This window comes from Arachis hypogaea, chromosome 5 (assembly GCF_003086295.3).
Source record: "Arachis hypogaea cultivar Tifrunner chromosome 5, arahy.Tifrunner.gnm2.J5K5, whole genome shotgun sequence".
NCBI classification, from domain to species: domain Eukaryota; kingdom Viridiplantae; phylum Streptophyta; class Magnoliopsida; order Fabales; family Fabaceae; genus Arachis; species Arachis hypogaea.
In genome coordinates, this window is record NC_092040.1 from 86,732,085 (window position 1) to 86,748,962 (window position 16,878).

Genomic DNA, 16,878 nt, shown 5'->3' on the forward strand with positions numbered 1-16,878 from the left:
TCCCCATCAGAAGAAAAGCAACATCCCAAAGGTCAATTTCAACGGTTTTCTCGCAAAACAAACAAAAATGGTGGGTGGAAGGAGGGTGAGGAGAGAGAGACGGTTGTGGGTCACCGAGAAGGTTGTCGCGAACGAACGGTGGGTGGAAGGAGGGTGAGGACAGAGAGACTAATGGGAGTAAGGGAGTGAGAAAGGGAAGAAGACGCGAAAAGAGAGGAAGGAGGAGGTCACCGGCATTGATGGTGGTTGACAGAGGCGCGGCTGTGCGGCGGTGATGGAGGTAGGGGCTGAGGAAGAAGAATGGAAGGAAAAAGGGACGAAGGAAGAAGAAAAGGGCAGATGGAGGAGGAGACGAAACGGCGTCATTTTCGTCTCCAGGGACTTATGCGTCCTGTTACGAAATGCTCCGTCTCCAGGGACATATACGTCCTGTTACGAAATGCTCTATGCTACCTGGCCTCCGTTACGTGTCACCTCAGCGCCACCTCTGCCAGCTCAGCCTTATCTGTCCAGTGCAAATGGCTGAATTCAACGGAAGGACATAAATGTCCACGTTTTTCAGGGGTCAGGGGCTTTAATGTATTTTCCATTGCTTGAGGACGAAAATGTCCGCGAAAAAAAATGTTAGGGATGATAATGTCCTTTACTCTTTATTTTATCTTTTAGTTTATCCTTTTTAACAATAAACACAAAAAATTTTAAAAAAAAATACGAAACTTTATAAATAAAAATGCAGAAATTCTGCACGAAAAAAAAAGAAAAATAAGAAGCAAAAAAATGTAACACACCTTAAAAAATTTTGGTTTCAGAAATTAAAAAATTTGTGTCAATATTAAAAACTTTTTGTATTACAATTAAAAAATTTTGGTGATATTTTTCACGAAAAGAAGAAGTATGTGATTTTTCGTGCATGTTTATATACGATTTTTGTTAAATTTAAACTAACTTAATAAAATTTAGTTGATAAAAATACTTGAATACTATATAATAAGACCTTTTAAAATAGCGTTTTGGGAGAATTTTCTTTAGAAATCTTTATCTTTATTTTTTTTGTAACTTTATCTTTAGTTTAAATCAATTCTTTTGGACATTAAAAAAAATATATTTTGTATCCGTGAACAAAAATTGTATTTAATTTTTTAATAAGAGTTAAGTATGATTTTGGTTTTTAAGGTATAGACCGAAATTTTTTTTGTCTCTAACATTTTTTTTGCATACAAAAATAAATTGTCTCTAAAGTTTAACTTGATTTTAAAATCGTCCTAAGGTTTAACTTGGTTTTAAATTTTTGGTGATGGAAACGGAGGTAGAGGTGAATTGTAGATAACTTCTTCTTCTTCTTCCCTTCCCCCTTCTTCTTCCTTTCTTTCTTTCTCTTATTTTTTTTTAATTTTATAATTTTTTATTATGGATAATTTGGTCCAAAATTTTAAAATTTAAATAAAAAAGATGATTTTGTATATAAAAAGGGTTGAGAACAAAAAAAATTTTTGACTTATATTTTAGAGATTAAAATTGTACTTAACTCTTTTAATAATGTCATTTTTTTCAAAAGCTTAAACTTATAGAAAAAAGTATATAAATTATTATATCTTTAGTATGTCTCCTTATTAAATTCAAGTTTATTTTGTATTTTTTGAAGTTTTGCATAAACGTTCTTTTTCTTTTTTGTTAAACTTATGCTAATTTTTTAAGATTTAACAATAAGAAAAAGAAAAATTAATATTGTTAAATATTTTTATAAAATTATGCTAATTTTCTTTTTGTCATATCAAGTTTAAGATTTAACAATAATCGATTTAATAATTTGTCAAACTCTAAACATGTCATATCACTTTTTTTAAAATTAATATCTTATTTAAAAAATATAAAAGTTAACTATTTATAAAAATTTGGACAATTCACCTAAATAAATTGTTTCACTTTTAAAATTACGCAAATGCATTGTTTCCAAAACGAAGACGCAAATGCATTGTTTCACATATCTATGAAAACCAGTAGCGGTTTACAGAAACACAAAATCCGCTGCTGACAACCACAGATTACGTTGAGCATGAAAATCGCTATTGCCTGCCGCAGTTTCTGCATGATTATGATTGGTCATAAACCGGTACTACCAGTAGCGGTGTATGTGCATTGGGACGTGTGTAAACCGCTAGAGACTATGAAAACAAATAGTAAAACAAATCTTTATCTAAAAAATAATTACAAAACAAATAATTAATGGTATATACTATTTAAATAATATCATAAATAAAAAAATTTAATTTATTATTTCACAATATAATTTAAAAATATAAATATGCATGTAATAAATTTTTTATTTGTATTTATTTTTAAAAGTGAGACTAAATTACAAATAAAAAAATACAATACTCAAAGTATTAAATTATATAAATCAAAGACTAATTTTTTTATTCTCATCTCTTTTAAAATTTATAAATAATAAAATAATTTATTTTTAGCCAAAAGTTCACTAAATCATATATTTTTATCTTTAAAAATTATTTCATTCTCTTTTATTTATATTAACCATACAAAGGAGATTCGGAGAGTTTAAAGCATGAGTTGTATTCTTTGCCGCTGATTTGCATTTGAAGTTCTAGTTAAATGAATTTTTTTTATTTTTGCAACTTTGTTGTCTTATGCCAAAAAATAAAAACTATTTGTATTTTATAGTTGATTGATTGGATAAATAACAATGATAGCATCATAATTTTAATGAATAAAATAAAAAATATAAATATGCATGTAATAATTTTTTATTTGTATTTATTATTAAAATAAGACTAAATAGCAAATCAAATAGTGAGTATTGACAGAGTACTAAAATATATAAACTAAGACTAATTTTTTTTATATTCATCCCTTCTAAAACTCATGAATGATAAAATAATTTATTTTTAGTAAAAAATTAGTGAATATTTTTCACTAAAAATAGCAAATCAAATAAAAAAATTCACTATTTTTTACAAAAAATAAATTATTTTATCATTTATGAGTTTTAGAAGGGATGAAGATAAAAAAAAATTAATCTTAGTTTATATATTTTAGTACTCTATGAATACTCCCTTTTTGATTTGCTATTTAGTCTCATTTTAATAATAAAGACAAATAAAAAACTATTACATGCATATTTATATTTTTTATTTTATTCATCAAAATTATGATGCTATCACTATTATTTATCCAATCAATCAACTATAAAATACAAATTAGTTTTTTTTGGCATAAGAAAATAAAGTTGCACAAATAAAAAAAATTTATTTAGCTAGAATCTCAAATGCAAATCAGCAGTAAAGAACATAACTCATGTTCCAAATTCTCCGAATCTCCTTTGTATGGTTGATATAAATAGAAGAGAATGAAATGATTTTTAAAGAGAAAAATATATGATTTAGTGAACTTTTGGCTAAAAATAAATTATTTTATTATTTATAAATTTTAAAAGAGATGAGAATAAAAAAATTTAGTCTTGATTTATATAATTTAATATTTTGAGTATTGTATTTTTTATTTGTAATTTAGTCTTATTTTTAATAATAAATACAAATAAAAAATTTATTACATGCATATTATATTTTTTAATTATATTATAAAATGATAAATTAAATTTTTTTATTTATGATATTATTTAAATAGTATATACCATTAATTATTTGTTTTGTAATTTTTTTTAGGTAAAGATTAGTTTTACTATTTGTTTTCATAGTCGACTAAACCGTTGCTGCCTCTAGCGGTTTACACACGTATCCCAATACACATAAACGGTTACTAGTAATAACGGTTTATGACCAATCATAATCATACAAAAACTGTGATAATTTCTATACTACACAGCAACAGATTCTGTATTTTTGTAAACCGCTACTTCCATAGATTGCTACAAATTGCATTATCTTGCAAAATGTTACAAACCATTGAATACAATTATTTATTGCATCATTTTAATTATTTAATATCTTTTTTATTTCATTAGCCATGCTATCATTTTTTATTCGAGGTTTGTTTTTCCCAATTAACTCCAATAGCCCATGTGACAATAATTTTTTCTGGAAGTAAGTTTTCATATTTGCCATTACATTTAAAGTTTGCCATTTATAACATCAAAAAGTCTAACAAAACCAACATTATTTTTATTAAAATTTAGCTAACACTTAATTAACAAAAAAAATTATATTAGATGTAATTTCATGTTGTTAAAAACACTAATAATAACTAATTATTAACTATAAATTATAAAACCTTCTGTCACTTAGTGCTTCTCTTGTCACATTTTCATTTAGTATCCTTGATCTGAACTCTGAAGTATTCCATTAAGCTCTTGCTCAAACCTTTTGATGGCTTCTTCTGGGAGGCAAATTAAAAGCACCCTACCATGTTCTCCTTTAGAGTTAGTATATGGAACAAAGTAGCTGACACCGGGAATGTCTTCTGGACCACCAGTGTCGGCTAGCCCGGAATACAAAGGCTTACCCCATCCGAAATCCACATCCCTAAATCCACATTTTGTGATATCTGACACTAACAAAGACCCTTCTAAAATAACGTCAGGTCTTCCTTTAATGGCCATTAGATCCGCAACAGAGTGCACATATTCCTCTGTTGCTTTTTTCTTTGACTCCTTCACCAACTCCAACGCATAGCTCAAGGGCCGCTGGCATAGCATCCCAACACTGCAAACTGCTGCAGGAAACACAAAAGCGTTCCCATAATAACCTTGAGGAAGTGGACGATTAAACCTATCATAAAAATTGCATTAGCAAAATAGAAGAGAGTCAATTAAAAAGTAGACTTCATTTAACAAAAAGGAGTGTGCAGAGTCGTAGTTATTTTAACCTGCAATTTTCAAAACGCGCGTTGATAGCGTACATCAAGCGAACCTTCTTATTAGGGTTCCATTGTAGTGCAACTGTACGACAACGCCACAGGCATGCAGTGAGGATATCGAATGTAGTTGACGATTGAGCAAGGTGACGAGGGAGGAGGCAGCGCAATGCATCAATCTCTTTGGGACCAAAGAAGAAGGAAGCTTGGGAGGGTTTTAAGAAGACAGTTTTATCATCATTGTCAAGCGGTACTTGTTTGTATTCATGGTGGATGAATGTGACTCTTGGTGGGTCTCTGGCACAAAGAAGCTCCCTACACCAAACTGGGGGAATTGAAGGGTTTGATGCACCTTGGGCGATTTCTGCGATGGCCTTTATGAATTGACCAATTCCACATCCATCACACAGTGTGTGGTTAACACGTGTAGCAAAGATGAAACCACCGCATTTGAGACGTGTTACCTGAATAAGCAGCAGAGGAGAGTTAATCATTCCATCATCAGAAAATGGAACATCGAAGAGGAGCTCATCAAAGCAAGGAAATGGAGGCAGAGGGTCAACACCAAAATAGTCAAGTGTAACGTCTGCATCAGCTTCAATGAACAGTACACCTTCGCCAGTGCAATCCACCACAAGTTTGCCACTATGACCTTCCCTAAGCCTTCCGGCAAGTGGATAATAGAACACAAGTGCTTTGGACAACGCTTCCCTGATGACATGGACAGGGTCTTTCCCTGCCATTGAAGATTGATAAGGAAACAACTGAACCACTGAATAGTGGATGCGTAGACCTTGTTGGTCATCAATGTCGGAGAGAAGCTTAAGTTCATTGGGGGTGGGTCCAGCAGGTGCCACTAGTTCCGCTGGGTTCCTCCTCACTTTAAACACCATTGATGATGATGATTTTTGGAGAACCATTATGTGTTCTTATTGGAATTATAGTAAGAATTCAAATATTCGTGTTTGATGAACAACCTGAGATGTTGATATTAAGACAATTAACAAGGTACAGAAAGAAAAATGAAACAAATAAATTAAACTTAAATAAATTCAATACAGCATGTATGTACAAGGAGAAAAACTATTTATACGTAAAAATAAACAAAGTTACTCTTTCATATATATATATATATATTAATTTTAATTTTAATGTATTTATAAGATAAAAAATTTTATATAATTTTATTTTTTTAAATAATTATTTATACACAATTAATATAAAAAATAATAATACATAATTAAATGTAAGTATAATATTGACCCATACGTTAAAATTAAATTCATATATAAGACAAAATAATTTTGAGACGCAATTATTATATTTGTGATAAAGTCAATGGGTGAGTTGGTGGCGGCTGGCACTTAGATTTTTTTAAAAGAAAGTTGAAGCTAATCCTATGGTACTATAATACTAAAAATAAAAATTAATTTGAGTTGGTTGAGCAATTGTCTTATTTATTTATTTAAGTAAGTATTGAAAATTTAAATGTGTAGTAATTTATTGATTAATAATAAATTTTTAAATAAAATTTTGATCTGTAACAAATTAATATTTAATCTGTTAAATTAAAAGATACTGTAAATAATAATAATAATAATAATAATAATAATAATTCATGCCTTGAGATGCTTTCTTATTTTTAATTTTCTCTTCCACTTAACATGTGGATCATGCTCTTTGACTAATTATTTTATGAAAGATTTTAAGATATGGATGAAAGAAAATATCCATGTGTATGGATCCAACGTGTCATGATTTTCGTATGGGACATGTGTGCAGAATGTAAAATTTGCAGAATTCAGTTGCGTAAAAAAGAAGATGTTAGCAATAGCTGATATCAAAAGATGTCCAGGGATAGCAGTGAGTTAATGCAAGTAATAAAAGTTGTTTAGGAGTTGGTGTTGATTAAGATTTTTAGGGTTATGGGCTGAAAAGGGATAATGGGTTATTTTGTAAAGGAATGGATATTTATTTTGTTAGGTGGGTTAGATCCTACTAAGGGTGGAAACAGGTCAGGTTAGGCTTCGCTCTTAATAAGTCTGGTCTGTTATACAGTTGATTGACTTGAGTCTGGCCTATAATCTGTTATAAGCTCTTTATAAAGTATTAGGCCTGACTTGTTATTCAGCCTGGTCTGGCCTGAAGTCTGTTAAAAGGCTTGATAATTTTTTTTTACAAAAATAAAAATATTATTTAAAAAAATTATTTTTTAATAAAAATTGTTATATATAATATATCATATATTTAATATTTATAAAAAACTTTAAACTTTTAACATATTTAAAATATACAAAAATATTTATAATAAATAATTATTTATATATTTAATTATATTTTAATAGGCTTAGGCAGACCTGCCAGGCCTATAAAGCTAATTAGTAAGCCTGGATCTGGTCTATTAATGTATTAAGATTTTTAAAAGAGACTGAACCTGTACTTATTTTATAACAGATCAGACCAAATCAGGCTAAACACAGACCAGACTGCAGGCCTTTTTCCACCCCCTAGATACTAGCTAAGAATGAATTTGGAAGCCTATTAACGCATGAGACATGAGGATGCAAGGCAATTTTGTACAAAATATTGTATTTCGGCAAAACATAATATACTCTTGTAGATGCAAGGAAAAACATCTAGATGATAAATAATTTAGGAAAAATTAACAGAAAGGACCATTAACAAATACTAATTAAATAAAAAAGACTAATTATATCATCATTATTATTATTAAAGAAGACTGAATTAAATATAATTCATAAAGAAGGACCAAAACATTGTTTTACAGTAATGCCATTAATCATTCTCTTATTCTAATTACTTTTGTGGTTATTTTTAATAAAAAAAATTGATTCATTTTACTCTTTCCAGCATGAGTTCATTCATCTTTTTAGTTTCTAGTATAAGTTTAATTTTTTATTTTCTATTTTTCACAGAAAGACATTACATATGATATATGAGTAACAATTACCATAAAAAATACAAATAATAACCATAATCTTAATGTAACTAATGGCAATTAGGCAACACCACCAAGCACTAAGGTAAAATAAATTTGTTCAAGAAAAACTATTGCTAAACTCTCCAAACTAGCCTATTATAGCATAAGTTCAATTTGATGACTAGTGATTTCTCTTTCTATTTTTCAATTAAATTCCTTCGATTTTCTATTTTCAACTATTGATGATTAAGCTACAATAAAAATTATCGAAATATGTCTCCTTAAAGAAAATAAATAAATAAATAATGTATGTAGATCGATATTATCAATAATAGTGTTAGAGGGGTAATACTCAAGATATTACCATATTGATAAAGCAATATTAAAAAATTTAGGATTATTGAATTTATGGATTTAGAGTTAAAAAATTTTGGATTATGGTTCTTATTTATTTATTTATTTTAACATTTTTAGTGTCAAAGACGATTCATCAAAGATATTATTGTCTATTTAAAATCTCTTTGGACTTTTTTCTTAAATTTTATTTAAATATGTCTTTTATAATAATTTTAATATAATTGGTCCTTTTTAGTAATTAGTTCTTGTTAGTAGTCCTTAAGATTAATTTTTTCAATAGTTTATTTTTTTTTTTTTTTTGGGCAAGGTCCAGGCCTACAGCAGGCCCAAACCGAAACACACCAGAATCCCAACCCAGCTCCTAAAACCTACACCCGACCCAGCAATGGAGGAGGTCTCCCTCCTCATTCTGTAGGTGAAGCTTCAATCCGATGCCAAACTGAATGCCTACCACTGCAATATCCTGCTCGACGATGTCAATGGTCACAGCCACTGCATGTTACCCGAGAGCATAGATCCGTCATTGAGAGACAATCGGATAAATTCTCATGAGACTAGATCTGAGCAGAAGGAACCCAAGCAGCAGGATTCTGTGCAGATGCAGAAGCACAAAGTTGCACAATAAGGCTATCTCATTGTGTCCGATCCAAGCGTCAGCTGAACAAGACCCAAAGGAGCATAGACCAATCTTCGAGTTTGATGAAACTGAATGCAAGTACGTGATTATTCATGGCTACTCTCCCCTCATAGCTAGTTCCATGCCTGTCCAGCCTCCCTGGCATATTCCTTAGCAGCTGCATCAACACCTCCTCAAACTGCCCACTGGTCACTCAGTAATGAGATCCTGGAAAGCTCAAAGCAGATGGATTTGAGGCAGAACCGTGCATCGCCAAACAAGCTGCATGGCACTCCCCCTTCCCGACAAACAAGGTAACAAAATGCATATCCATAATGCCTCCAAACTTTCAAACTGCACTCCAATTAATTTCCTGCCTGATTTGATTTTTATACATAGCCAAAAAGAACAAAATAGACATCATACTCATGATCTGTTTGCCTGTTGCAAACACATATAGTGCTCTTCTGCCAAAATGTTGATGATGGTTTGCGGCTTGCAGCTGAGCCAATTCTGTTGAAGAGAACCATCAACAGTAAGCCTGGCTACTTCGTGTGCTAAGCCATTCCCTTCTCTAGGCAACCAGGTAAATCCACAATTCGTGATACTACGCACTAATTCCAAAATGTCATCCAAAATCACTTGAATTTCTGCAACTGGGGCTTTTGATTTTAAAGCTTGTATGAGTAACAAACTATCAGACTCAACAATGATTCTATCCAGCTGAAAGTTTTTAGCCATTATTAATGCTTCCCTAACCGCAAATGCTTCCGCAGCTAGAGGTGAGGAAGCTGCAATTCTAGAATTTGAAGCTGCAAGGAGGCTTCCAGTATGGTCTCTGAATACTGCCGCTGTTGCTCCTCCAGAGTACACTTCGCGAAACGCTGCATCCACATTGCACTTAATCCATCCTCGCGGAGGCGGTCTCCAGGTAACCCTTCTAACTGTCCTTCTATGATGATTAGAAGTTATAGCTGGTTCTTCTATAACATCTGCAAAATCAATTTCCATTTGTTTAGCATTTTCAATTGCTAGTAAAGGACTAGGTTTAGACCTGAGATGTACTGCCTGATTTCTTGCTTTCCAAATCTCCCATACCAAAAAACCAACTCTGCTGCTACTCAGCACATAATCAGTTCCTGTGCCGACCTTCATACTCTTGAAAAGATCCATAACCCATTTCCCAAAAGATGATACAGTATAGGCCGTAGGGCAGCATTGGATTTGGGCTCCGAACCATACAGCCCTTGTCCAAGGGCAGAGTAGAAGCGCATGCTCAGTGGTCTCTGGTTCCTGCAAACAAATAGGACAGATAGGAGTGTTAGAGATTTTCTTCTTATAAAGATTTTGGGACACCGGTAAAATGTTATGCGAGGCCCGCCATAGAAAGGTTCTAATCTTTTGAGGCACTTTTAGTTTCCAAATGTCTCTCCATAAATCCTTAAAGTCATTACTCGTTGATGGGCTATTGCTATTATCGAGACGCTGTTCTTTCCTAGCAGCATGATAACCGGTTTTGATAGTATACTTGCCATCGGGTTTGAGAGGCCAACTAAGCTTGTCTTCTCTGCCAATAATACTCACCGGAGTTCTAATGATCTTCCCAACAGTATCACCATCAAAATGTTTCCTTAACTTGCTTATATTCCACCCCTGTCCTTCACTAATCAGCTCCTTTACAAATGTGACATCATCATTGATAACAACAGGACTATTCGTCATGTTCAGTATCCAATTGTCATGTAAAATATGCAGTCTTTCTCCATTCCCAACCAGCCATCTTGCATTTCTCAAAAGGAAATCCTTACCATGCACAATACTTTTCCAGATCCAAGATGCTCCCCTTCCCGCCTTAGAAACTTTGAAATCCCCATTTGGAAAATAGACAGCCTTAAGCACCTGAACCCATACCGCTTTAGGGCATTCGAACACCCTCCATGCCTGTTTTGCCAAGTGTGCTAAATTCTGACTATAAAAATCCTTGAAACCAATTCCTCCATCCGTTTTGCTAGCAGAAATTTTGTCCCAACTTCTCCAATGGATACCCATATCCTTACCAGTGGAGGCCCACCAAAACTTAGCCACTTTTTGACAAAGGCGATGACAAAAACCTTTAGGGAAAAGAACGACATTCATAGCATAGGCAGGTATCGCTTGAATAACCGATTTGATGAGAACCTCCCTCCCCGCCTGAGAAAGGAGTTTTTCTTTCCAACCGCAAAGCTTATCAGACACTCGCTCCTCAATCCACCTCAGAGCTTTATTCTTAGATCTCCCCCACTGAGCTGGAAGACCCAGATACTTGCCTGGTTGATCCCAAGCTGGCAACCCTAAGATCTCTTCTATTTCTACTCTATTTCTGATCGGAACCTGGTTGCCAAACGTAATCCCAGACTTGTCAACATTTATTCGCTGCCCCGAGGCTTCTGTATACATATTCAAAATAGTAATGAGCTGATAAACTTCCTCCTCACTAACCTTCGAGAAGATAATGCAATCATCCGCAAAAAGGAGATGAGAAATGGCTGGAGCAGTGGGGGCAATTTTTACACCAGAGATTCTACCCTCTTCCTTAGCCTTGTCCATGAGAATAGTAAAAACTTCAGCCGCTATGATAAACAAGTATGGCGAAAGGGGGTCTCCCTGCCTTAGTCCCCTATGCGGCATAAACCTCCTCGACAACACACCATTGATCTTAATTTTATAAGAAACCTGCGAGACACACATCATAATCAGCTTGACCCAGTGCGGATTAAACCCGAAAGCTTTCAGGGTTGCTTCTAGGAATGGCCACTCAACCCTGTCATAGGCTTTATTCATATCAATCTTGACAGCTAGATTCCTGGAAGCAAACTGGCCTTTTGCATTTAAAGCATGAAACATTTCCTGCACTATCACCATGTTGTCCTGGATGAGGCGACCCCCCACAAATGCACTCTGGATAGGTGAAACAATCGCATCAATGACTCTTCTAAGTCTAATAACCAACACTTTAGAAATGATCTTATATATAAAGTTGCAACAGCTGATCGGTCGAAGCTGATTAAGAGATTCTGGATGATTGGTCTTAGGAACCAAAACTATGATAGTATCTCCAATGCTGCTTGGTAGGACCCCTTCCTGAAAAAAGACCTTAACAACTTCACACACCTCCTTCTGAAGAATTGCCCAATGCTTCTGGAAAAAAAGACCATTTAATCCATCTGGACCAGGTGCCTTAAGACTTCCAAGGCTGAAGGTAGCTCCTTTAATTTCCTGATCAGAAACCTCTTTCAGTAGCTCTCGATTCATATCTTCGGTAACTCTAATAGGGATGTTGCTAATGCATTCAGACATAACAAGGTTGCTGGAAGCTTTAAACAGATTCTGAAAATGAAGGACAGCCAACTTAAGTATCTGATCCTCACCACACACCCATTCTCCACTAATATCTTTTAACTTCACAATCCTATTCCTGTCCCTTCGTTGGATGGTAGAGGCATGGAAAAAGGCAGTATTCTTATCACCAAACTTCAGCCATTTCACTCTAGATCTCTGCCCCCAAAACTTTTCCTCCTGTTTCCACAGCCTAATAATATCCATTTTCAAATTACTAATTTCCTGTTGCTGAGTATCCGAGTAATCTCTTTCCTCTGCTAGCTTTAGGCTATGCATTTGCTTTTGTATTTCAAGATCAGCCCTCTTAAAGGTAGTCTTGCTCCATTTGACCAATTCTTCCTTACAACTATGCATCCTACAAGACAAATTGGTCCAATGATCAACCGAACTATTACAAACACTATTCCATCCTTTCCTAATGATATTACCACAGTCAGCATGATCAGCCCAAAAAGCTTCAAATTTAAAGCATTTGGTCCTTATTCCCCTGGGTGTAACATTGAGAACTAAAGGCGTATGGTCAGAGCTAATAGCTGGTAAAGCTGAAAGGGTGGCATGCTGGAAAGCTTCTCTCCATTCCCAATTAGCGAGTACTCTATCAATCCTTTCCTTAGTAACAAACCCATTCCTTGGGTTACTAAACCATGTGTACTTAGTACCTTGCAACTCTAAGTCCATGAGAGCATTCTTGTCAATAAAGTACCTGAAAGTGTCAATCTGACTAGTCGGCTTTGGATGCATCCCCACTTTCTCATGCTGTGCAATAACATCATTAAAGTCGCCAATAAACGCCCTCGGTACATGCAAATTATTATCCACACAAGTTAACTCATTCCATAACTCCTTCCTTCTCTTAAAATCAGGATGGCCATAGACAAAAATTCCTTCCCAGGCATTAACATTAACAGTGCTTATCTGGGCCTTAATAAAGTTATCACACCATGCATAAACATCAATATTTACATTACTTTTCCAAAAAAGACAGAGCCCTCCGGACAACCCCCGGGACTCAACACAAAACATGTTATCAAAACCTAAGTTTCTCCTAGTCCTAGCACAACTAAGATTAGTAGCTTTGGTCTCCATAAGAAACAAAACAGACGGCCTAAGATATTTACAAATACTCCTTAATTCAGAGACTGTCGATGGGGCCGCCATACCTCGACAGTTCCAGCTAACAACAATCATGGCTGCTGGTGGGGCGTGATAAGGCCCGCCTCCTCAGCCATGACCGATCCAGGGACGTATTTGAACTTCTTACCTGATTTTCCCATTGTTAGGTGTTCATCATCCTGAAAGTTGTCAACAGAGACTGCCAGGCTGCTTGTATCCCTAATCCTTTTGGAGTTCAGATTCAGCCTCAGATCAAAAGCCAGTTCCAACACACGCTGACTCTCATTCCTCTGCTCCAACCCAGCAGCAACCTCCTTCTCTTTACTATGCTGCTCCTCAGCCAGTTCAACATAATACTCCTGTCCATTATCCATTCGCTGTATCATGGTTCTACCAGCAGCAGTACGAACTCTCTTCATTTTTGGTTTGTCCCTGTAGCTCCACATCTGTCCTGCATCATGCGTAACTATTCGTGCCTCCAAGCTAAAATGCTTGTTAATTTCTGCATCACCATGATGCTTGGCTTGGGCCTGTTTCTTACCAAAAAGCTTCTCCAGTTCTTCCCCAATTGTTAGCTTTCTGGAGTTCCCGCATACATCATGCTCTGCTTGTTGGCGCTGGACAGCACCCTCCCTCTGCTTAGGCACATCCAAGCGACCCTCATTCAGCCTTGTTCTATTGCCAAAGGATATGCGCTCCTCATTCCCCCCAACCTTAAGATGCTCCTGACACGCCATAGAAGACGTGGCATTGAGCCTAAATGCACAGCTATCTCCCCCTGCCTCCTGGAGCTTGCCATAACCTTCGCTGGTGTCAGTTCTAGTGTTTGCAATTTTGTCCCCATTTCTCATAGCTTCCCCTGTTTCACCCTGCAACCTAGAACCGTGGCTTTCCTCTCCTAACGGCGTCTGATGGACGGAATTCGCACTAATAGTTCGCAGCGGCTCTGCTTGTACTCCCCTGCCCGTGCAACTCTCCTCAGTCAAATGCTCCTTCATATGCTCCCTTCTGGTGCGCTCCCCCTCACAATCTTGTTTAGCCTCAGTCCATTCCCTGTTCATTTCCTTCTCATCCTGCTCCTTCCCCCTGGCTGAGATGGCCCTGGCACGATTAACTCCCAGACCCATCCCATACCTAGGTTGCATATGGTCCCAGCTAGCCACTGCCATTGGGCTGCTACACTCCTTCTTGGTATGACCTAGGATTCCACAATTCAGACAATAACTATCCTGTATCCTCTCATACTTGAAGTCCACCCAAAGAGTTTGATGATTCTGTGTTGCTAACCAAAAACCCGTTGGCAAAGGCCTGGTAATGTTCATAGTGACCCTCACCCTCAAAAACGTTCTCTGCAGAGTATTATTTAACCTGGGATTTTCTGCTTCCATCACAGTTCCTAATTGCTTACCAATAATTTCTGCTGTTTTCCTTGTTATATAGCTGAGTGGAAGTCCATGAATTTGTACCCATAATTCCATATACCTGTGATCTACATCATATAGTGACTCACGTCCGTTCCATATCTGCAGATTAAGAAGATGTCCACGAACGCTCCAGGGCCCTCCATTCCTTATTTGAATCCCTTTTCGCACGTCCTTAAAGCTGATAAGCAATTTATTTCTGCCAACATCAGAAATGGCAATTCCTTCCGGATGGCCCCAGATACCCAGAAGAGCAGCTCTACAGGTATTAAAACTAACTTCTCTGTCTGATAATATCTTTCCAACCAAGTTAAGATTTTCTGCTTCAAAACTGTCATCCTCAGCAGGGTTTATGGATATAACTTTGCCTTCAATAGTTTGATCCTCTTGACAGGCCATATGTACTGATATGCAGAAGAAAACTAAAGAAAAAGTATGCAGAAAGAGGTGAGAAGTATACACAAAGGGGTGAATGAGAAACAGATAAACACGAAGCTGTTAATCCAAGAAACACTCCATATGAGAGAGGATTTCTCCGTGAGAGAGAGAAGGCGGTTCTGCCAACCGAGAAACAAAATATTCCAATAGTTTATTTGAATCATCTTAATAATAAAATTGTTTGGGATGTTCAATATATTGATAGTGTGATGTTTTTGTAACTAATTCATCATTTGGCCCACTTGCCAAAAACTCTTAACAACTATAAATTGTGATTAGCAATATAATCACTCCAACTAAAAGGCGACTATTATGCGATGTTTTTGTAATGATCATAAATAATGTTAACATTAATCATCTAAAAAATTAGAGATTATTGGACATATTAGGAATATTATTGGCCAAAATAATGCTAGGTAGTTAAAATATTATAAATAATAAATAAAAATATATGATCAATAATATTTATATTTATAAAAGAGTGTGAATCACTCTTACTTAATTGATATAATTAATTTCTTTTTATAACTATTTTCTCTCATTTAATTATATTAAAAGTCAATTCTAAATTTAATGTGAATTAAATCTCAAAAAATGCCCTTTCATTATTATTACATTCATAATTCTATAATTTTTTTTACAAATAAAAATTTTAAATTTTAATATTTTTAATTCTAAAATAATATCAAATCACCTCAATATATTTTGTAAAAAATAAAAAATCTTAAATTTGATTAGTCTTTATTTATTGAAAATCATAAATGTCTTGGGATGTTCAATATATTGATAGTGTGATGTTTTTGTAACTAATTCATCATTTGGCCCACTTGCCAAAAACTCTTAACAACTATAAATTGTGATTAGCAATATAATCACTCCAACTAAAAGGCGACTATTATGCGATGTTTTTGTAATGATCATAAATAATGTTAACATTAATCATCTAAAAAATTAGAGATTATTGGACATATTAGGAATATTATTGGCCAAAATAATGCTAGGTAGTTAAAATATTATAAATAATAAATAAAAATATATGATCAATAATATTTATATTTATAAAAGAGTGTGAATCACTCTTACTTAATTGATATAATTAATTTCTTTTTATAACTATTTTCTCTCATTTAATTATATTAAAAGTCAATTCTAAATTTAATGTGAATTAAATCTCAAAAAATGCCCTTTCATTATTATTACATTCATAATTCTATAATTTTTTTTACAAATAAAAATTTTAAATTTTAATATTTTTAATTCTAAAATAATATCAAATCACCTCAATATATTTTGTAAAAAATAAAAAATCTTAAATTTGATTAGTCTTTATTTATTGAAAATCATAAATGTCTAAAATTATTACTTTTTGACCTAAAAAATAAAATAATAAATATTAAATTAACACCAATTCATTAATTATAGATATTATATGTTTAAAATTATAAAATGTTATACATATAAAATTATGGATGTTAAATTAAAAAATTTTAACAAATTCTATTATACAACTCATATTTTACATATATACTCTTAAAAAAAATATAAATAAAATATAAATAAAAATTAAGAAATAAATTTTTAAAAGTAATTATTAACTCATTATATTAAAATCAATATATAAGCATATATATGAATATTAAATAAAAAATATTAAAATAATTAAAATCACGATCTTTTAGTGCACATATAAGATAATAATTTAAAAAATATAATAAGACACGTAGTTTAAATTTTGATAATATTAATTGTAAAAATTTATTAATTATGGACATCATATATATGAAATT

General features: G+C 33.6%; 1 protein-coding gene and 1 long non-coding RNA gene across 5 annotated transcripts; one reads left to right on the forward strand and one right to left on the reverse strand.

Annotated features, from left to right (window-relative positions):
• Nucleotides 1-4,114: 4,114 nt before the first annotated feature.
• LOC112801699 (13-hydroxylupanine O-tigloyltransferase) lies at nt 4,115-5,932 on the reverse strand. Of its 2 annotated transcripts, XM_072237334.1 has the most exons (3): nt 5,393-5,886; nt 4,840-5,291; nt 4,115-4,742 (listed from the first exon to the last, which is right to left on the reverse strand). In XM_072237334.1, the coding sequence occupies exons 1-3, from the start codon at nt 5,657-5,659 to the stop codon at nt 4,283-4,285; spliced, it is 1,179 nt and encodes a 392-aa protein (XP_072093435.1). In that variant the 5' UTR covers nt 5,660-5,886; the 3' UTR covers nt 4,115-4,282. The 2 variants fall into 2 exon arrangements, with proteins under 2 accessions (XP_072093435.1, XP_025700389.1); XM_025844604.3 differs by having other exon boundaries at nt 4,840-5,932.
• Nucleotides 5,933-8,497: 2,565 nt separating this feature from the next.
• On the forward strand, nt 8,498-15,393 carry LOC140184710 (uncharacterized). Of its 3 annotated transcripts, none has more exons than XR_011882188.1 (5): nt 8,498-9,055; nt 9,202-9,327; nt 9,518-9,672; nt 14,762-14,918; nt 15,031-15,393. It is a non-coding gene; the product is annotated as an uncharacterized lncRNA (long non-coding RNA). The 3 variants fall into 3 exon arrangements; XR_011882187.1 differs by having other exon boundaries at nt 15,048-15,393; XR_011882189.1 differs by having other exon boundaries at nt 8,512-9,055; nt 9,244-9,327; nt 15,048-15,393.
• The last annotated feature ends 1,485 nt before the right edge of the window (nt 15,394-16,878 follow it).

Bases quoted from the DNA above. Each gene is read 5' to 3' on its own strand.
- LOC112801699 (XM_025844604.3), bottom strand. From the start codon at position 5,747: ATGGTTCTCCAAAAATCATCATCATCAATGGTGTTTAAAGTGAGGAGG. The intron at 4,743-4,839 runs GTTAAAATAACT...TTTTTATGATAG, and splicing joins GCGCGTTTTGAAAATTGCAG to GTTTAATCGTCCACTTCCTC.